The 22,948-nt window shown below is 33.4% G+C and overlaps 2 protein-coding genes across 11 annotated transcripts in view; both read right to left on the bottom strand.

The window, feature by feature from the left end:
* Nucleotides 1–13,017, bottom strand: part of LOC119837576 (calcium-dependent secretion activator) — a 40,611-nt gene extending 27,594 nt beyond the window's left edge. For 9 of the 10 annotated variants that reach the window (XM_038363215.1, XM_038363207.1, XM_038363212.1 and 6 more), the window contains exons 1-2: nucleotides 12,842–13,016; nucleotides 3,864–3,940 (exon numbers count right to left, since the gene is read on the bottom strand). In XM_038363215.1, the coding sequence (XP_038219143.1) occupies nucleotides 3,864–3,933 (70 nt within the window). In that variant the 5' untranslated portion in view covers nucleotides 3,934–3,940; nucleotides 12,842–13,016. Of the gene's footprint in view, nucleotides 1–3,863; nucleotides 3,941–12,841 lie in introns of all 10 variants that reach the window. The other variant, XM_038363214.1, reaches the window with a different exon arrangement.
* A 950-nt stretch (nucleotides 13,018–13,967) lies between these two features.
* Nucleotides 13,968–22,948, bottom strand: part of LOC119837633 (MAM and LDL-receptor class A domain-containing protein 1-like) — an 11,212-nt gene continuing 2,231 nt past the window's right edge. Inside the window, exons 2-10 of the mRNA XM_038363321.1 lie at nucleotides 20,395–20,580; nucleotides 19,780–19,941; nucleotides 19,235–19,405; nucleotides 18,945–19,071; nucleotides 18,531–18,699; nucleotides 17,861–17,987; nucleotides 17,404–17,538; nucleotides 15,970–16,506; nucleotides 13,968–14,172 (exon numbers count right to left, since the gene is read on the bottom strand). Coding sequence (XP_038219249.1) covers nucleotides 13,985–14,172; nucleotides 15,970–16,506; nucleotides 17,404–17,538; nucleotides 17,861–17,987; nucleotides 18,531–18,699; nucleotides 18,945–19,071; nucleotides 19,235–19,405; nucleotides 19,780–19,941; nucleotides 20,395–20,580 — 1,802 coding nt within the window. The 3' untranslated portion in view covers nucleotides 13,968–13,984. The remainder of the gene's footprint in view (nucleotides 14,173–15,969; nucleotides 16,507–17,403; nucleotides 17,539–17,860; nucleotides 17,988–18,530; nucleotides 18,700–18,944; nucleotides 19,072–19,234; nucleotides 19,406–19,779; nucleotides 19,942–20,394; nucleotides 20,581–22,948) is intronic.

Here is a 22,948-nt window from a genome sequence, read left to right as displayed (position 1 = left end):
GATGTATTTAATTCTCATGGTACGGAGTCCGGCTGACTCTAACGACCTCTCGGCAATATAGAAGCGATCCAACCCAGGTCTCGAGAGGTCCAATATTGTTATTTTGTGGGCTCGTTATTTTAAATTAATATTTCAGCTGAATGCACGAGTCCAAACTGCTTTAGAGGTGGTGAAAATAATTTTGGTAGACAATTATCTAATGATATTTATAACCAAATTTTATTTTTTCGCTATATCTAAACATTGTGTAACTAAATTTTTACCTACGCAATATTTAGAGCAAATTTAAAAGTAATATATAAAGTATTTAAAAGTAACATTCATAGAGCAAGGCTGGATCTGTGGTAAGGGCATTGGGCGTAAATAAAAAAGGCAGGGTTTGACACAAGACGAGCGCGCAAGAAATAAATAGATTTTTCTATTAATTTTGTTAATCTTGTTACTAAAAGTGATGCCCGGAATATTATTCTAAAGATTAGTTACACTGCAGCGATGGAGATGACGCCCTTCATTTCAGACATAAGGTGACACTGTATATAATAGAAGCCTGAAGCACAGATAAGTAATATTTACTACGTAACCTGAAGTGTAATGATAATGGCGGACCTGCTTCAAGCATATACGTATATTTTACCCCTTAATTATGCACAGCCTAAGTGAAGGGGTCACTAAGACTCTTCAGACAACTCGTGCGTGATAAGGGCACTTACTGCACGCACTACGATCCTTAGCGAGGGCGTTATTTCTTTAATATCTATTAGAATACTCTAAGCTTAGATTAAAATCTAACCTCTGGGTTACATAATATCTCAACAATTTTTATCTGAGATCAAAAAAGGAGGGAATCTATTAAGGAAAATGTATGTACAGAGTCCTTTAAATATATTTCCCTTTTGTTGTAAAACATTGTACATTATACAAACTCGTATACCTAATAATTACGAACTCTCGATTGTTTTTATTACTTTTATCTACAAAATAACTCCCTATTATACAATAACATCAGTAATTTCATTAATAAATGACTTCTAAGATTATTTTGTTTATGATGAAGCTCAGGATATCTTTTGAAGATTACGAAACGTAATTCGCAAATCCCACTCTGAGCGGCTGCGTAATAATTACGTAAACGCTAGGTTCTTGATACACGTGTTGTGTTGTGTTCTGCCACATCAGAGACTATATTGTTCAGATTATAATTAGACTTAACCACTAGTCTGTATAAACCATGTCATTGCCTTATTGAATACTAGCTGTGCCCCGCGGTTTCACCCGCGTACTTCCGTATCCCGTAGGAATATCGGGATAAAAGTTGCCTATATGTTCTTCCAGTTGTCCAGCTGTCTACGTACCAAATTTCATTGCAATCGGTTCAGTAGCTTTTTCGTGAAAGAGCAACAAACAGACACACAAGTCAACACAACACACACACAAACACAACACAGTCTTTACAAACTTTCGCATTTGTAATATTAGTAGGATTAAATGGCAGCCATAGAGTAAAGAGATAAGATTTAGCACAACGAATGTCCTGTAAAAATCGTCAAATATTTAGCAAGAATAGATATCCCTAAAAAAACGACCTGTTTTAATTAGTTGTTGCTATTGAACTTTACTAAATAGCATTTCATTACAAACCAATTACCATACTGTTTTAAATACTCCAAAAGCAATTAAACAACAGCGGGTTTCTAATGATTTGAGTACATCATGTATACATACACAGTATGTTCGATTATTCGTGAATATGGCATATTTGAAAGGTCTTTAAATACATAATCTTCTAGAAGGTTTGATTGTCAACATGGCTGACGTATGACAACCCTTTTACGTATTTATGTGAATTAAGACTACGAAGATGAGAGTAAAAAGAGAAAAATAGGTCATCCATCGACCATTCCATTAAACTTAGAAATAACTAACGAGAAATGTATTTTAAAAACTTGTTAGTTGCCATATAGTGATACTAAATAAGGCTACTCTCAACCTACTTTAAAAAAGGAGATTTACAATTCGACTGCATTTTTTGTGTTTGGTACCTCAGGACTTATTACTGGGTGAACTGTTTTTTATAACCCTTTTTTTATTTGAAAGTTGATGTCTATCATACCTATGATGATAATACGCTGATGCCTACTATACTACTAGAACTGTCTTCTTTGTTAAAAACTGCTTACCCTTAAATAATTCATATAAATTATAAGTTAGGTATGACAATCCAAAAGCGCTTCTAAAAAGTATAGTATGATTGTTAATTGTCTGTATTTGCTTTTACAAAGTTATTTCGCGCCAAAATACATAATATTGTGAAAAACAACATTAAACACTACAAAAACACAAATTTAAAATTGGTTCCAAAACAAATCGGTTGAAACTTTCCGGAATGTCCAACTACTAACCTACCCTACTTTGAAAAAATCTCCGTTTAACTACGAACAAATAAAAGCCTCGTTCCTTAAAATAGCTCACTGGAAACTTAGTTCTTAGAAGCACTCAAGCGGTATTGGTCTTAGAAATTGAGTAGTGTTCAACTCGTGATTAAGTTGAAAGCGCTAAAACATAATTTAGACAAACATTTATTTATGGTAGTTTTCCATGATATTCGCTTTTAATTAAGCTATAATTTGTTAAGAGAAGGGAATTCATGTACTCATAGGTTTTATTAACCAACTTTAAAAGAAGCAGGAGGTTCTCTAATCAGCCTTTTTTTTAATTTGTTAGCTCAACTACTTGTTTATAATTTGGTGTCTTCGATGTGACCGTTTAATTTCTTTAGTAATCATTGTTTAAGTTATTTTAAGATAGACTGACTTTTATCAGGTTATGCAAAATTAAAATACAACCATATGACAGTAAATAGCTTTCACTACCGATATTTTTATATATAATTGAGTCATAATTTATATGATAAAGAGATCCTTTGTTTTTTTCAAGCTTCACATTTTAAGTCAATGTAATTATGGATTATTATGAATATATTATGTATACAATATGCTAAAAGAAGTCAGTTACTCATTGCTCTTCGAATCGGTGGTATATAATTGCTATCTTACATGACGATTCAATAGAACTTCCAAAGATTTTCGCATCTAAGTGTTTGAGTTTGATTTTGAATACTACCCACATTGACAGACCCTTAAAGACTGACTTAAGCTTATCACACTTTACCATGTCTAACAAACATCGCGTGATCGTACTTGCAATAAATTCCTTGATCCTTGTCACTTTACCGCTCAACATTAAACATATTAAATCATGCTATACGTAGAATTATTATTCACGTAGCCATGTTCCAATTTATAGTAGGTAACATAAAGTTTACAACGTTTTTAATTAAAAGAATAACTGTTGAACACGCACGTCCTTACATAAGGGAAACCATTGTATTCTACTTGAGGCTCGGAAATAACCAATTTCAACCCCACTGACGTCATATTGGAAGCAGTAAATATAACGAAAGTAACTGTTTAAAAATACAATAGGGACATTACAAATTGGTTAAGTATTCTATGAATATCAATGTAGATTTGGAGATTTCATAACATTTAGAACAATTAACTAACTACTTGTATTATGTAGCTCATGACGCGTAATCTACTGGGGACTTGGTGAACCCGGTCAATATCGTTTACTTATACATTATACACACAATATGTTTCTCTGGTCTATTAAACATTTATTATTTTTAATTAATGTTTATATTTCTCTGTTTTTCACCATAGACAGTTCTCGCTTAATGCTATCAAACGTCTAGGTGCAATATATCAATCAGAGGCCTATAATAACTGCTGCTCCAGCCAGCACTGGTTTTTTGGTTCTAAATGGGAGAAGCCGAGGTGTTTAGTAAGGTAGTTGTAACATACCTGGTAGTTTCGCGGTCTGCTTCTTGTGTTCATCCTCACTGTCCTCTTCTGATGAGCTGGGATCGATCATTTTGTTTCTGTGAACAATATATGGGTGTAAAGTGTTGATATATAATAATCCTCACGGGAAATGATCCATTGATGCCTACTTCACCTATTTCCAGACCGAAGAATCTAAGAATCTATATTCTAAAATTGCTCCTTTACCACATGAAAAAAAGACATATAAACAATACTTTCACTACTGATAATAATCCAACAATGGGCCGATTGGGTTAATTAATACTGAAGAGTTAAATTTAAGAAACAAAATATAAAATGACGTGAAACATTTCAACATTTTGACATTGAATAAGCGAGCAACAATGCTCCATTGTAATCATCAATTGAAATAAAAATAAAATCGGATTCATTCGTTGCAATATACTCTCAAAAGTTTTATATCGCTTTGCGAATGCAATTGTGGAAGTCTTCGGAGTTCTTTATTGTATTGTATTGTTGCGAACATTGTCAGTTTTATTGCTTTTTTAATTAGAGCGCTTGTTGTTTGTGCGTCCAAGTATCTTTAATCGTACCTTATCTTTTATTCCTATCTGTTATTTGTATAAACGTCAAAGAAAACTTTTTCGAGGCTCGTGGATTATACTGTCGCTTAAGAACTAGAGGAAAGTTCTTTAGAACCATAATTATGTATACATATTGCCTAGGTATCAAAATGTAAAATTTACATGATTGAAGAAGAGTAAATACAGAGTTTCTCGTCGGCTCTTCTCTGGAGAAACTGCTTTCCGAACTGGTGGTAAATGCTAAAAATTTGTTATGACGAAATGAGCTTCTTTAAGAAGTCTAATTGAATAGATCAATGTTTGAATTTTTTAATTTAATCAAAGCAATAAAAAGAAACGCGTCAAATCTAGTTTAAAAATAGAACGCAAAAGCAAGTAAAATCGCGGGATTCAGTGTATAATATAATAAACCCAAAACCTTGTTACGCACCACGTAATACACTTTATCTTTTTCACATCGTATCATCCCCGGGGATGTGGTGATATTTTTTTCTTCGTTAAACATAGCCTTATCAGGAGTATGCGGCGACATACATATTTGTTTGCGCAATATTTCCCAGAAAATCTTTTGGCTGTGATATACATACATATATTATCTACACTAATATTATAGAGAGGAAACTTGTGTATTTTTATTTTGTTGTAGTTTGTATGTTTGTAATGTTTTCATGCAAAAACCACTTCACCGATTTCAAAACTTATTTCACCAAAATCGGTTCCAGTCGAAAGTTCTAACAAACACAAAAATACAATCAAACTTCGTCATTTCTTTGAAATCGAGTGAAACATTCTAAACTCCATTGTAAATAAACAGTTTGGGTGGATTTGTTAAATATTCACAAAGCACTGTAAATACCTGCGCTCACGAGGCACGCTGAAAAAAATTAAAAATACACCCAAGCCTTCGCTACAAAGGGTTAAACGGTTGAAAGTGGAATATTTCACATATTGTAATATTCCGCAATTGTGTTTTAGCTCTCACAAAAATAATAATACAAAAGTAAGTAATGGCAACAACGAACCGTGAAAGTTTTAGCGCCAAAATTTGTTTATTTTTTTATGCTTACAACTACACTTGTCATTCATAATTAAGAAATCTGCTTGATATTATTGGTCTAGAACACAATTTTTAATACATTTCTATTAACAATTTAAACTTTACTGAATCTACTCTAAATTAGGTTTGATTAGTATAAATTAATGGCTGATCATGAAAACTAGACAAGCTTTAAGAATAAACTAGCTGTGACCCGCGGTTGAAACCGCGTAAGTCCGTATCCCGTAGGAATATCGGTATAAAAAGTGCCTATGTGTTATTTCAGTTGTCCAGCTATCTACGAAGCAAAATAGTATTATTATTCACCAATAGATGTCAGGAAAAAAAAAACACGAATAAAACACGAATATGACATTTTCTAAAAAAAATTCCTAGATCGATTTATCGCCCCCGAAACTCCCTATATACTAAATTTCATGAAGTTTCGTTGGAGCCGATTCCGAGATTCCAATTATATATATATATATATACAAGAATTGCTCGTTTAAAGGTATAAGATAAGTATAAGTTTACTCCAATTATCACAAAACAAAGCAGAGATTGTTTTTCACAAAGAAAGGCGGTATGCACACCTACAGAGAAAAACAGAGCATAACAATTATATAAAGCCGTTATATGTATAAAAAAACGCAAAGAAAAATAATCTTATTATAGCTGACAGGCTTAACCGTTAGATAATATAACAATATTCTTAAAAAAATATGATTCAACACTCTGAAAGATTAATCGCACCTTTCAGCGAGCGATAATGCTATCAATATAAACGCCATTTTTATACCGCATTGTAGAAATAGACACGTATCAGTTAATTAAGAAAAGATTTTATCAAAGGTGAAGGTAAAGTGGTTTTAATAAGGGTCTTGCAAGGGTCATATTTTTCTAGGCAAAAAATAATTAGCAAAAATGTTCTATAGCATTCGAATTGGATAATAAAAATATGATAAATTGAAATATATTTCTTAAACTATGTTTTTGACATAGTTTATTTTATACAAGTAAAATATAGTAAGAGTTAAGGATAGATTATTAAAATATTACGTTTTACGATAAAAATATTGAAAGAAATAGCTGTACAGAGTTAACCACAACTTCCTACGCAATATTCTAATGTAGCAATGGTTAAATTACTGTAATCACACAGCTTCACAGCGCTTTCACAATATCAGTCACCGAGAACGATTAAAATGAACGTAGATAGTCTGCATTCAATTTTGATTATACATCACTAGTCGTTAAACCAGCCAGTTCTACTAGGCCAGCCCACACCGGGGAAGCTATCAATTCACCAAATAATATCGACATGAAATATAAGCATGACAGTTAGTGTGTGTGTGTGTGTAGGCGAACCAGAGGCCGGTATCCTTTTTTTCATCATTCCCAGTCCATTCCTATGTTCCTATCGTTAATCTTTATCCCATTTGTTCTATAAGCCGGCAACACATTTGTAAAAACATTATCTCTGCAAATTTTCATGGGCGGTGATGATTCCGTCTCAGCGTCCCACCACCGCGTGAAACACGAACAAACATCCATCATAACTAACTGCTATTTTTATAGAAACTTTGTCAGGTAGAAAGCGTACTTAGCGCGCGTCAGAGCGCTCACCTGACGCTGCCCTCTGACGCAAAATTGTGATATTCTAAGCGTATAATATACCGGCAAACAGAGCGACAACGTATTGACGCGCGCTATGTGCGCGTAATATATGACAATGCCATTGGCTTATAGGTACACAACACAATGTGACGTCATAGCGCGGCGTCAGACTAGCGATCTGACGCGAGCTGAGAACGCGTTTTATCTGACAAAGCCGTTATAGTAGGATTTGTCAAAACTAAAGTAAGTCAAGTGGTACGTCACTCGCCTGGCATAACAGTGCTTACCTGCCTGTACAACTATTGTTTTATATCCATTGTGAGCTGGCTTTTATAATTTGTACACTAGGTATTAAATAAACAGAAAAGATCAAATACGTGCTCATAAGTGTTTGGTTAACAATTTTGTGCTAAAAAAGACATAGGTAATATATATAATTCAAGGGACAGCATGAAAAACCTAACACATATCTACAACTAGCTGCGCCCCGCGGTTTCACCCGCGTAAGTCCGTATCCCGTAGGACTATCGGGATAAATAGTTGCCTCTATGTTAATCCAGTTGTTCAGCTATCTATGTACCAAATTTCATTGCAATCGGTTGAGCAGTTTTTGCGTGAAAGAGCAACAAACACACATCCTTACAAACTTTCGCATTTATAATATTAGTAGGAAGGATTTAGTTATCAAATTAGTTTCAAAGCTTGTTTGAAGCTATGGAAGTGAATTTGTTAAAATAATATTTTTAATCACATCGTACATGAACAACCTTCACGAGAAAAGCACCATGTTCAATACATTTCTTCGTTAATCTAGGAGGCGGTGGGTTAAATGGGAAGCTATATAATACAAAAATATTTAGGGGGCACCACCCATAGAATATTGTCGGGGCCTGCCATGACGTCTTAAAATAATACCTACTTACTAGTATAGTTTTATTTTATCTGTGGTAATACTAATACGAGTTTAAAAATTACAAAGCTATCTTTATTGGCTGTCTAGCGTCATCACTTTCTCATACTGGAATTAGTACTGCTTTAAGACGTCATCGTAACCACCATGACGTCTTAAAGCTATGGATGTAATAACTTTCATGTGATAGTTATTACGTCTAGGTGGGATCCATTAAATAATTTTTATGTTTCATATTAAGGATTAGGTATTAATTAGAATCTATAATTCATACACTTACCATATCATTGTTAATTTAAAAATTATTAAATGGACACCAACAAATTATTGTAGAGTTTATACAAATAATTCAGCCTTATTTTTACATTATAATATAATATTCTTCAAGGACGTGTTTCCTTACATGATTTATAATAACCCTTTCCTTTGTAAACATATCGCAAACAAAGGGTTGCTAAAGCCCATTATTGTTTTAACGAAACTTTCATTTGAAAATTTACTTTTATCTATTGTTAGAGTGAGTAAATATGAGTGTGAGTAGAGTGAGGTGTGGTGTGTCCATAAATAGAATTGTTCACATATAAGATGTTAAGTGATTTGCTAATTAAGTATTTCAATTCATAGATGGCTTTATAAAACGCGTAGACGCTATTTCTAAAACACTTCCAAGGTCGGGATCGTTTTCTTAAAAGAAAAAAGTATTTCAAAACTAGCTAGACATCTAAGTCTGGAAAAAGACGACAATCCCTTCTAAGTATTTTTTTCCTTGTCGCTACATACTTTTATAAATTAAAATACTGCGCCCCGCGGTTTCACCCGCGTAAGCCCGTATCCCGTAGGAATATCGGGATAAAGTGTAAGTGTAAGTGGCCTATATGTTATTCCTGTTGTCCAGCTGTCTACGTAACAAATTTCATTGCAATCGGTTCAGTAGTTTTTGTGTGAAAGAATAACAAACACACACACATCCTTCAAACTTTCGCACTTATAATATTAGTAGAATAGGATAGGATTATCATAAGCAAAATAATAAGGTCTCATTTTTTACCTAACGAAGAAACTTAATCCTTCCTGACATGTATCGAAAAATTTAAGTTTCTCGAATGAAAATAATTAATTTAAATAAAAAATTTGAAAGATCACATTCGAAAACCGATGAATTGTACATAGGCGTAATCTTTATATAATTGTTTGGACGAAAGTTGTGACATCGAATAAACAGAAAACCACCGCGGCAAGCCATGTGGCTTCAAAATTATTGCGGGTTTCAACCCTCTTTAATAACATGCACGGTTTTCCCAGCAGATTATATCTACATTTGAAGTTGAAATTCTCCATGTTAAAACTAATTGTACCAACCATAAATTGTTTTAAGCATTTAATGGGGCCATTTTAACTCCCCTTTGTTTGTTATTGTTTAATTATTTTGGAAAGGGATTCGAATGAAAGAAAGATCTGAGATGTAACTATTGCGATTGGTATATTTGAGTAAATAACTGAGCTGTGTTTGATGTTTGTATAGTCTATTGTTTTTTACTTAGATCAATAATAAGTAGCTGGATGACCGAGCTTTGCTCGGTAATTTTTTTTTGTTTTAACTTTAATTAATCGCCAAAAAATAGTATTATTATTCGCCAATAGATGTCAGGAAGAGTCATAATAAATTGGGACTACTCGACTACACGACTTATTACTGAGACTTGATATTACCAATAGAAAGCTCCCTGTTTGTTATAAGTAAATAACTCATTAATATTTTAGCCTTCGTTACATAAATTATTCATTCTCATTCCAGTAAATGATGAAAATATATAAATAAAGTTATACATATAAATTTTCTACTCTCTGTGGTTAGTATAAGTTAATATTAAACAAAATGAAACTGTTATTGTAATACGTTTCTCTACTCTTACTAACTGAAATTAATTATTATTTCAATTAAGCTTCCTTCAAAGCAATTCTGTATATTTAAATAACACAATATTTAGGTACCACTGGTACCTTGTATTTGTAATGTTTCTGTAGTGAAGCGATAGTAAATTTTAGAACCTAATTTTATATTAATATCCATATATACGTCTTATGTATTCAATTTATATAACTCATGGCATAATTTTGGGGAAAAATGTATACTAAACGAAAAGGCAGTCCCATCTGTAGCACAATTATTTGCGATACAAAACTCTCCAATAAATAAAAACCCCTTTTTAATCATAATAATGATCTCGACGTATCTAAGAGCAGTTCAATACAGCATCCGATTTCCCTTAAGCATCCACTTTATACAAATTAGGTTAATCTCTTAAAGTATGTTTTGAAATGAAATACATTTCGGCGTATTTTCCCCGTTTATTATTAAAGGAATCAGTGTGTATCGGTTTAGAACCTTATTTAGCGAGTACAAAAAGAGATAAGTAGCTATTTGAGATACATTTTTATGAATATATAATGCGATAAACAATTATTATTACATTGATGTAATAATAAAAAGCTTGCTTATGTGCTTATCCGGTCTATAAACTATCTTTATACCAAATTTCATCAAGACACGTTCAGCTGGTTTTCCATTGAGGTTTGACCTCATCGTAAAAGAATTTCTATCTCTATCACGATGATGTTTGTTTAAACATACATCTATTCTTTCAAAATTTCACATTTTTTTTTTATGTCATAGCGGGCAGCTGAGCTGGTGGTTCGCCTGATGGTAAGCGATCACCACCGCCCATAAACATTCGCAAAGGTAGTACCTCTGTGAATGCGCTGCCCGCGTTTATGCGGTAAGGGAAAAGGAAAGGATTAACGACTGGAAAGAAGGAATGGACTAGGACGGGTGAGGAAAAGGAAACGGGCCTCCGGCTCCCCCACTCACCGTACGAAACACAGTGGCATGCCACTATTTCACGCCGGTTTTCTGTGGGGTTGTGGTGCTTCCCCGGTGCGAGCTGGCCCAATTCGTGCCGAAGCGTGCTCGACTCCCACAATGAATTTCACATTTATAATATTAGTAGGATTTATTAACATACAGAAAGATTTCTCGTAACTCTTTCTCTCTCGTTATTCTCTTTCTTATAACGTTTGAGGGTAAACCCTTAAACGTAAAAATTGGTTGAATTTAATAAAACTAATCGATCAGCAAAAAACGCCAATCCCGCCTGCCAACCGACCTTAGCATATATTAGGTTAAATAGTTCATTGTTAAGATACTCCAGCTAGGTATATGCATGTATGTAGGGGACCTTGAAACGAACACCCCGAAAAGTTGGACTGCAGCCAAAAGGCAGCTCTACCCGGGCTACAGTCGTATCATCGATTCGAGAAATAGGAAATCTTATTTAACCCACTTTATTAAGCATTTCCCGTAAGTCACTTTAGCTGTAAACCCTATTTTTATTTCCATGTGTTTTTATTTCTTTATACGTGCATTTGCTATGTCTAAATAAAAATAGAGACGATAAATGGCTTGTTTTTAACTTATACCCTACTTAGCTAGACGCATATATCGGTATATATATAGTTCGGTAAATCATAGTTGGAAAAAAAAGTATTATTTTCAGCGATAACAATTTATAAGTAAAATATTTCTTATTCTGTTACTTATAAATAGCTGTACTGGTTGGAATGAACAAATATACTAGTTTTGTATCTATAATTATAATATAAAGTTTAAGAGTTTGTTTGTTTATTTTAACATATAGAATGAACTGGGCCAATGTTAAAAATTGTTCCACCTTTGGACATGAAATGTGATGCACGCACGAGCGAAGCTAGGGAATCCGCTTATCTATTATAATATGAAAGATAAATACAAGACACAAATTGTCTGAAACAAATTATGGTCTCTAAGAATCGTTATAAGTATATTATGTAAAACCATTCCTGAGGAAATCGTTGAAAAATCCATTAAATATTTTTAGGTCGTATTACACATTATTGAGGAAATTTTAACCGTATAATCTAAAACTCACAAAAAAATTTCAATATAACCGTGATATTGAAACAAATTTTAACCCACAATAGACGCAATTCTACGGACTGCCGCAAACCGGCGTCTTCAGTACACATAATACGTATACAATGCTATGATATGAACCGAATACGTAATACACATTAGGATACCCCACATATCCTTAACCCTACCTTTCCATAGTGCTATCTTTTTTTATTCACGAGGCAGAAATCTTCATAAGATACACTCTCTTTAGGAAAATCAGCATGTGGATTTCTTATCTACATTAATCTCCTCTGTGGCCAGATCTAGGATTTACACGATTTCATGCTTTGTTGTGGAAATTACGGAGTATTTTATACCTTCTGAAATCTATGATTGTAGAATGTACAATCTTCGTCTTGTCTTGGCGTAGAGTTTGTCCTTTTTTATGTGACACGTACCTATTTTATACTTATAGCTAAAATGGTATATCGATATAAAAATAAATAAAATTTAAATAATTACACATCGTTTTTATCCAGTGCAATTTTAAAACATTTTCACAATAATGTTAGTCATATTCCTTATTAAAAAAGACGAATAAATTCATACGAAATACTGTAATATGTATTGTATAGACGGATTATACGAATGGTATTGTATTATGACGTAATGCCACAGAATAATGTAGAAGTAACCACATACAGTAAAAAACTAATTACGTATATATACGTTATCAACTGTGTACACCCACTGCATGGTTAAATTGCGAGATATCTCTTACTAACATATATACACACTACGGTATAAACTACGTATAATATTAAAGAGATTAAACATAACGCATATAAGACTTCTCAATTCCACATCTAAAAATAGTTAAACGAAATCTTATTATTGATATATGTGATGAAAACTTACCAATAGATTATCTGCGTCCGCTGAAAATTATGACAGAATCCGCAATGCCATATCAATTCGGCGCTTCTTTAATGAATTTTGAAACACTGGATATTTACAGTTTATTTACAGCTCCGCGGGGTACCGTGGCGGGTCTGTGTAAGCTAATGTCAGACTGTCCGCAACCATTCCGCCGTTTGCGCATGCGTAACGCGGATTGGCGGCACTCTGGGTCGATAGCTGTTATGATAAGGTATCGCCGAAGGCTGCGCCCTCATGGTGGGTGACATTGTAAAAACGGGGTAATGTTTAGAAACGAGGTCACTGGTTTGTATGAGCCCGCGTTTCCGGTCGGTGTTGCTGTGCATTTGAATGGGTTGCAATGTAAAAAATTAATATGCGGCCATCTTTGTTTCTTTAAAAGTCAGCTGCTATTTTTCATACTAATATCAGGAAAAAGGTAATGGTATAGGTATAGTTATTAATTGTTATGTTATTAGGACATTAAGATGATGACTACTTATATTTTATCACCATCTAGTGAATGGCGCTGCAAATTATTTGAAGGCTTTTCTTATAGTCTTGAAGTTAAGCGAGAGTCCGAAAAATTTCTTACTTTTCCTTATTTTAGTATTCTGAACTAAAATATTATTAATTAAAACATACCTTAAAAGAGTATTATGATAGAAGATTATGATGAGAGGTTTTATTATAATTGTTTTCCAATGTTGAGAGAAGAAATAATATCACATCAATATTAAGGTAAACTTTATCAAGTGTAGTTAAATAATTTCGTAACATGTAAATTGTATATTTTTATATCCTTAACCACTCAATGTCGCTATCTAACTCGTTAACATTTTAACGTTTATAGTCTTCGGAATATTTATAATTATAAATCCATTCAGCATTTCCAAAATATAAACCACAAGAAGTGATTTTCATTAAATACATAAACTTTAATAAGTAGTATTTTTAATCCTTTTTTCATTAACAACAAGGAAGCCGTTTGACCAAGATCTCGCCTGCTAGTGACAGAGTAGTCTAAGATGGAGCGGGCTTCCATAGAAGGACTCAACACTTGTTTTACAAATATGTACGAACGTATCTGTTAAAACTCACACACATACTGTAAATAAAACACACGTTATTTACAACTATTTATTAATCATCAACGTCCGTGGATAGATACCGGACCTCCTGGTCGTTGGTAGCACGACCACGGAGCCGGGCGAACGCGATCCGAACGCGTGCGGACCGCGCGATGTTGCTCACGCACACAGCGCCACCGAATAGAGCCGATACTAACAATAGTGTTAGCAATATGATTAGTGTATTGCTTGATTTTGATTCTGAAAACAACATAATTTATATATTGAAGTGAAACTTCTTTATAATCGTTGGGATTTCAAACCTGATGCAACGGAAAAACGACAGGTAAGGGACACAAATACAAAAATGTATAAATGAAGCCTGCACAGAATGAGATAGAAATATACATACTATTTTATATTTTATATATATTCATCTCATTCTTTTGTCGATTTACTGAAGTTTCACTTCTATCGTGTGTGAATCGCACACACACCTTTTTTTAATTATTAGTTTCCTTATTTGTTACTGTTACAGCATTAAATGCTTTTATAAAAGATATTACGATTTGAACCCGACTTTTTGATCGAATTTTTTCTACTCTTTAAAATTTTCTCATTATTATTATTATTTTTTTAATTATAACTCTTTAATACAACTTAATCTTAACAAACAACAGTGCATTTGGCAGGCAATTTTTTTTATTCTGAGTTTCTTTTCCGATCTTGAAATTATGTTGTTTAAAGGACTTTCATTGGTAGATGTTGTTGTTATACCTTCGAAGGATGTTGCTTTGCAAACCATTTCATTTACACTGTGTTATCACAGTATCCAGTTTTTTTAATACCTCAATATCTTTAAATAAAAGACTCTATCTCTCTAAAATAGACTTACAGATAATTAATATTTAAAATAATTGAATAAGTAGGGAAAATCGCCGAAACCTAATCTATGCCAGAATAAATCTAGTTCGTATCAGATAATTTAGCCTAAAAATTAAACATACATTCCACTATCGTAGGTAGGTACATATAGTCGCAGTGAAATAAAACTGGATTTTATTAGTGTGGTAACAATGTCCACTGAAATTACATAACACCACACACAATAGGCATTATATGTATTCGTGAAATGATATTTTTTTTTTATTTTGATAGGTAAACGTTTTACCAGAGTCCTACCTCATGGAAAGTGGTGACGCGGTCTATTCGAGTAAGTCACATCTGTCGTAAAAAAAACGTAAAACAAAGTTATATAAGGCTTTATAGTTCTTTTATATAATTTTCCTGTAATCAGGCTCTGATATTTTATTTATCACTCCATTAATCCGACGGAATTAACAACAGTTCTGGCATGGAGCCCAATTATAGTCGTAAGATGGAATCGTGATACATTATTCAGAGGTTTACCTCCATTCGTATACAATTACCAGTTTTCTGCTGAAAAGCTCTCTTTGGTTTACATAATTTTAAGGTGTGTTTTCACTACATATTAATTTTTCTTTTGTTAAAAGATTTCTCTATTTTTAATGTTTTGTGAAGTAGAGGGACTTCAGTATCTTTAGGATCTATAAGAAACATATTTAAGTGGAAATGGTTATCACCATTTCTACACGTCTATCAGTCGTTTAATCAAAGATTCGATCAATTTCGTACTTCAATTAATTTACAAAAATTATTATTAAATAACGACAAATAATTTCCTCGCTTTTTACTTTGATTGCATGTAAATTTGTATTATAGCCTACTACTACATCGAAAACCGTCCAGCGGTTCGGGCTGGAGTGCCAAAGAAATGGACATACAGATTCACATGCATACACAGGCTAAAAAAACATTATTCTCCTTAGGTTATTTAAATAAATTTGCAATGAGCAAAATCGCTTAAAAATATGAACAAACGTATGTAAGTTCAATTATTTTTATACATTTAACATGGTTATGACTTATGACGAAACAAATTGCTTGTATGTCATAAATATTTTATGAAATTAATTTGACCAAGTGCCCAAATTAGCAATAAAATAAATGAAATGGGATTACGCTTACTAAGCTTACCTTGGGGTTTCTGCGATTTAATTTTCCTTGTTTCAACTTGTTGTTCTTTTTTAGCCTTTTCTACCATTTCATGGTACACATTATGATTCTCGATCGTTCTTGAGATACCATGAGAAAACTGTGTTGTAGTGGAAACTTTGGTAGTAGATTTCGTGGTCGTTGTGGGTTTTTTTGTAGTAGGCTTAGTAGCTTTTATGGTAGTTTTAATTGTAGTTTTAGGAGTAACTTTTGTAGTCGGTTTTTTGGTAGTCGTCGTAGTGGGCTTTCTTGTTGTTGTTTTTTGTGTTGTTTTTGTAGTCGGTTTCGGTGTGGTGGTTGTTGAAGTAGAAGTAGTTGTACTAGGAGTAGTAGAAGTTGTAGTAGAAGTTGTAGTAGAAGAAGTAGTAGAAGTAGTTTTAACCGTAGTAGTAACAGTAGTAGATGGTGTTGTGGAAGTCGAGGTAGTTTCTGGTGTTGTGAGAATGAGTTTTTGTGTTTGTGGCCCGATTTGATCTGTGCCATTCACTGGAACAATGTCATCTAGTGGCGTCGTGGAGTCTGTAAACAATATTATGAAATAACCGTACAGTTTTGCTTGTCTTTTAGTTGGTTTTACGTAAAATCCTTAACGCAATCATTCATGGTTTAACTGTATTTGAGAATTTAGAACTAAATAAGTAAACGATTTAAGTTATCACTAACTTTTACTATGTTTGTATAGTAAATTGTTAGTTTTCCTAAGCTCTGCTCTGTCTAAGCTACGAAGCTTGCTCTGAATGTTTTGGGAAGAAACTGACTGAGGCACAGATAAATCTAGTTCGGGAGTCAAGGTCTGTATTGAATTGAAATACATGTTTACTCTTTAAAGCTAGATATTACTAGTAGTATTCAAATCATAATGCTCAATGAATTAAGGATAATTAAATTGATCCTAGGATATAGATGTTCCACGAATAACAATTTTCATTCCTCATCTCTTTCTTAATCGCAGAACTCTCCATCATTTTCTGTAACTAGTCAAATGTATTTGAACTGTAGCTTACTAACTAACTAACTAACTAACTTACTAACTACTCACTTTTTAAACTACTTTTCAAAAATCTACCCTTATACAAATATTGCATTATGAGGGTAGGTAATTACACCTGAATGAGTATTAACTTATGCTAACTTGTGAAAATCTTACTATCCTACTAATATTATAAATGGGAAAGTTCAGTCAGGATGTGTGTGTGTTTGTTGCTCTTTCACACAAAAACTGCTGAACCGATTGCAATGAAATTTACAATTGAATTTTTTGGTACGTAGACAGCTGGACAACTGGAAGAACTGGCAACTTTTATCTCGCTATTCCTATGGGATACAGACTTACGCGGGTGAAACCGCGGGGCGTTGCTAGTCTTTTATAATATGATCTTCTTTTTAACTATTTTAGTCTCGAATAGCATCACTAACCAGTCATAAATAAGCATATTTCGAAGAAGTCAGGACAGCACGTGTCCTCTGCGAGGCAGTAGGGTGAGCAGTTGCAGCCGATTTCGTTGACTTGCGTCTGTCTGATAGCGCAGCGGCCAACGCACGAGTCCGGTGCTATAAATATCATATTTCAGTTAGAAAGTCCACATAAATCTGGTTGCGTACCCCGGCTTTGTCCCGGCTGGCTGAATAGTAGCTTTGTTTTATTGAAGGAATTTCCATGATCGGACCAGTACTTACGAAGATTACCATAAAAAAACCTAAGTTAAAAATGAAGCTATTTTAATTATGAGTAAAGATAAAAATGGTTAAGCCTTTTATTGAATTATGTAGACTGTAAATATTTATACATAGGCATTCTGTAATGTAAATCTAAAAATAAATAGGCCACGATTGGGAGTAAGAAGAATACTGAGCTAGGTGAAAAAACACTCACGTATTTTAGGTGAAGGGGTCACAGCCTTACTGGCGGCCTCCGAACAGTTACTGCCCTGAAGGATTGCCACGTCATCGATCGCTATGTCACTGGTAAAACTCGAACCCCGTACACCTTCTATTATTATCTATTAAAGAAATAGAAATAAGTTAATACATTCTCAATTTCCAGTAAAATATACGTGTTAAAATGACTTTTTCGTGATTAAACGCAGACGCTATAGAGGGATTTTATGATATGAGCTTTGTTTGGATCTCCAAAGAAGTTGGAAGGTCAAAAAGTGGCAAAAGATACCTTACCTCAGCAAAAGATCTCTTTAATAACACAATAGATTTTTCAACACAAGTCCTTAAGGATACAATATTTGCAAATACACGCTTGAGTTGTTTTATGTAGATACTTATCTAAAATTCTTTGTACTCCCAAATATAAAATCTATGTAACTAATGCAACCGAACCATTTTGATTATAAGGATAAGATAATTATATGCATTATTTATTTTTTATTTTTATTTTTATTTAATTTCGAGTAACTCAGACTCATTTTGTTAGTAACAATTAATTCTTAAAAACTATGTTAGTATATTATGTCTTATATAAAATAAAATAATTATGAGATATTAATAACAAAATAAAATGAAGCAATTTTTGGGAACATAACAAAAAATACCTGAAAATTGTCGGAAAAATTCTTTAACTTTGCCACTTCGTCGAACCACACGTCGCCCAAATTACCCCATTTCTCGAAAAGAATATATTTTTCTCGATTTTCAGAACTTAACATGGTTTGCATATCAACGTTTTCTGGTTTTTGGTAGACTCGAAGACCGCCGCATGTTCTAAAAAAATGATGTAATTAAAAACGTACATACTAATGATGCCTAATAATGAGTTACTGAAAATCTATAAAGTATTATACAGTATGCAGTAAATATTTCGTCTAAAAAAAATCTCTTTTTTATCGAACTTTATTATTAAAGCATTTTTGTTTAAACTAAAGTTTTGTAGAATACATATTGCCAATAAGAATTTGATATTTCGGGACTTGAATTAAATGTGTTTTTTTTTATAGGTAGGTACTTACTTGCCAAACATGTGATAGTAGAATGAGAAACATCCATCGTCGGTTAATGAATTATCAAATATAGGAGAAATTAACCGCGCAGTATCGTTCTCAACTCTCGAGGTGCTTTCTATGTACATGTAATAACCTAAAAAATTGCATTTATAAACTGTTAAATAAACAATCAACATTAGAGTTCAAGTTAATTAAAAACAGAGATAATTAAATCGATGATGACATTTATTTAAGCAGTTATTTTCGATCATATCTTAAAACAATGAACTTAAAATGATGAAGTTTAATTATTATACCATCTCTTCCAATTCCCAAAGTGTGATCAAAAGAAGGTCCTGTGAAGAGGAACGAGCTGGGTGTTCTCTTATTCAATCTCTTCCAGTCGAAGTCGTGCAACTCATCCTGTTTCCAGCCGCATAGGTCTGGGCTCTCGAAGTCACAACTCAACTGTGGAGGCTGCGAGCTGTCTGAAAAACAAATTAAGATAAGAAAGAAAGACTCTAGAAAGTTATCTTTAATATTTTCATAGCTTTATACTCATTATCTGATAAATATATATTTAACGTATTTCTGCTAGGAGTTTTAGTTCAAAAAATTTATTATTTTAATGTTAAAAATGGTTAAATTAGCTGTCTTTAATTAAAATTGTGTAGCATTTCTAGACAATCCTAGAATTAACTGTTTATGCTAGAATAGCCTGAAATTGTACAGGCTTCAGGCATCTCCATCATATATGTCATATAGCATTTCTATACTATAGTAAGTAATAATGGAAGTAATTATCTATCTAGTTAATCTGTCGAGGTTTTCCGTAATTTTTCACTAATTTATATAGTATTACCAACACACGTAGGCGCGGATGCGTTCCACTGCACACCGTCGCATATAATCACAGAGGACCCTACGAGCTTGAAGCCTGGTAGGCAGAAGTACATCACCCAAGCGCCACCATTACTGGGTAAACTGATGCCATTCGCAACCGAGGGTATGAAGCAACCGGGACCTGAAAAAAACAAAGCATTATTTCTTTATTTATCTTTAATGCAACCTAGTATAGCAACCTAATTAACATTACGTTTAAAACAATTATGAAAACAAAAATCTATTTACAGTATGGTTTATTAGGCGAACTTATCATTTAGCGATATTTTGTCTGCAACTAGAGAAACAGTAACCATTTTAATTGAATTAAAGTATTATTATCATCATCCTATATTTGTTCCCACGTCAATGCGAAAGACTCCTATTTACACTTAATATGTCACGTAATTAGGTAATTAGGACAATATACCATTACTCTAAACTTCTTACTTCCACAGCAAACTAACTCGATTAAAATTAGTCAATATAATTCTATTTACATATTCATTACGAGATGTGGCCTTTAGAAGAAATACTTAAGTTTTGAAACCTTAGTTAGTAACTAGTAACCTAGATTAGTATTATATGTACTTACGAACACAAACAGGCATAGGCACGTCCCATTTTCCATCCCTGCACGTGGCATACTTGTTCCCCACCAGCTCGTACCGTGGCAAGCAAATGAACTTCACGAATCGCGCCCTTTGCTTCATCCGAACTCTCCCGTGGGCGAGCCGCGGCATCCGACACGACATTGAGTCTGTGTATAAACTAAGTGATGCTGGAATAAATTGAAGGGAATCCTTAATTAATAAAATTTCCCATTGCTTTGATTAGACTTAAATTAAAATACTGTAACATTGTTAAAAAGGGATATGCCACCGACAACTGAAACTCAACTCAACTAGTGCGGTAGTCAAGGGATCATTTAAGAATTGTACTTGTTTATTTTGTGTTAAATAAACATTATTTCTTTCTTTTTAATTTGTTTTTTATTTTGTTATTTTTTTATATTATTGTAACTAATCTTGAAGTCGAGCGACTCATCAGCACTGCTTTAATGAACGCATAAATTATGGATTGCGTATTTATGAACTCTGATAACACCTTGCCCGCTATGACATAAAGAAGAAAGGTCCGATACCCAAGCAATAAGTAAAGTAGCTTTTATAAGAAGGTCGTATCATTTCAAATTGAATAAGTCAAGTGTTTGAAATAGATTTGTTATTTAACATTGTTGTATTCTTGTAAAACGGGCATTAGGTAAACTATTGATCGTAAAAGAATTCGATGCAGTAAAACGGACGCTAAATCACAGTTCTCACCATGCAATAAAAATTGTTTTTGTATGTATGTGTAGCAAATAAACTTTAAGGACTTATTATAAATCTTTCAAACAAAGAACAAGTCAACTATAAAAAGTTAGACAGATAGACCTTTATTACATACTAGCTGTTCGCCCCGGCTTCGCCCGTGGTACATATATAGTCTATTTTACTCGTGGATAATGTAGCTTTCGAATGGTGAAAGAATTTTTAAAATCGGTCCTGTAGTTTTGGAGCCTATTCATTACAACCAAACAAACAAAGTTTTCCTCTTTATAATATTAGTGTAGATATCCATTTAAAAAAATCAATCACACCATCACACTAATCACACTAATATCATAAATGTGAAAGTTCGTTTGTTTGGATGTTTGTCCGTCAATTACGCTGAAACTACTGACGAGCTGACTTAGGTGGTAGGAAAGGAATGCTACCTTGAGATAAAACAGGAACATTGATCAATCACACCAAAACTCTAAACGGATTTCGGATTTCTTTTTTATGTCCTAATTCCACACGGGCAAAGCCCCGGGCGGAAGCTTGTTAAATGATAATTTTAAAGCTGGTAATTAAAATTCATCTATGTGTTTATAGTAAGGAGCAAAATTACAAGATAAAAATTGTGTATTTCATTATTTGTAATTAGCAGTAGATATCTGACTATACCTACTACTGAAATGTATATACATCATCTTATTTAAAAACGTTACTCTAATTGTAAATGGACGTTTCTTCAACCGGTCCTGTCCATATTTTGTTTGTCTGTTAGTTTTTCCATCGCGAGTGAATCTTCCGGTCTCAGTAGGAATCGAAAAGGTCGATAGGGTTACACCTACGCTACAGGAACGGAAGTTCGGCCCGAGGACAACAAAGCGTGCATCCGGTTGATAATTGTTTATTTATTTCATCATTTATTCTGATTAATTTATTTTCAGCTGAGACAAACGTACAATGACTTTGATTGGAAATATTTTATAAAAATCACTCAGGCACATAATTATAATATTCTTATTCATTTGTAGCTTAAGTGAGCTAAAAAGATTCATAAAGCCTTTAAGTCCCGTAAGATTCGTTTATTGATACAATTTATTTTTATCAACTGCTTTATTAAAGATTTGGAAGCGAGTGTCGATGAATTTAATATAAAAGCGCTTTTCATTATAACTCTAAGAATACACGTTACAACTAGTAGAGAAACAATTACAATTGATAAAAGCTAAAACTAAATGTTACTATCGCTTTGCTGTGGATAACGGTATCGCTTTATTTGTTATCCCATTAGTGTATTCTTTATACGTAATTTACGCAATACAAAAAATCGGTCAGCCGCGATTTGAACCTTCCACACTAAGAGTTCCGTACATGTAGGCTAAACGGCAACTGCAAAAAAAAATGGTTACCCATCCAATTTATGGCCTACCGTTGTTAAATCTCCATTTTTTATTGTTTGTCGTTGTGGTAACAGTAATATATGAGATCTGAAAATTTCCTGTCCGTTCGTCTGTCTGTAGGCACCATGAACCAAGATATTTAGGCAGTTTTTTTTTATTGCGGTCAAACATGTCTTTCCCATTGGAATTTAGACAGACAGTGTAACACGTGCGCAGCGCCGGGTGAAAAACTAATCCTACATATATTATAAATGCGAAAGTTTGTACGGATGTGTGTGTGCTTGTTGCTCTTTCACGCAAAAACTACTGAAGCGATTGCAATGAAATTTGGTACGTAGATAGCCGGACAACTGGGATAACATATAGGTTACTTTTTATCCCGATATTTCTACGGGATACGGACTTACGCGGGTGAAACCGCGGGGCGCAGCTA

This window comes from Zerene cesonia, chromosome 28, assembly GCF_012273895.1.
Source record: "Zerene cesonia ecotype Mississippi chromosome 28, Zerene_cesonia_1.1, whole genome shotgun sequence".
NCBI classification, from domain to species: domain Eukaryota; kingdom Metazoa; phylum Arthropoda; class Insecta; order Lepidoptera; family Pieridae; genus Zerene; species Zerene cesonia.
This window is presented reverse-complemented; position numbering and strand designations above follow the sequence as displayed.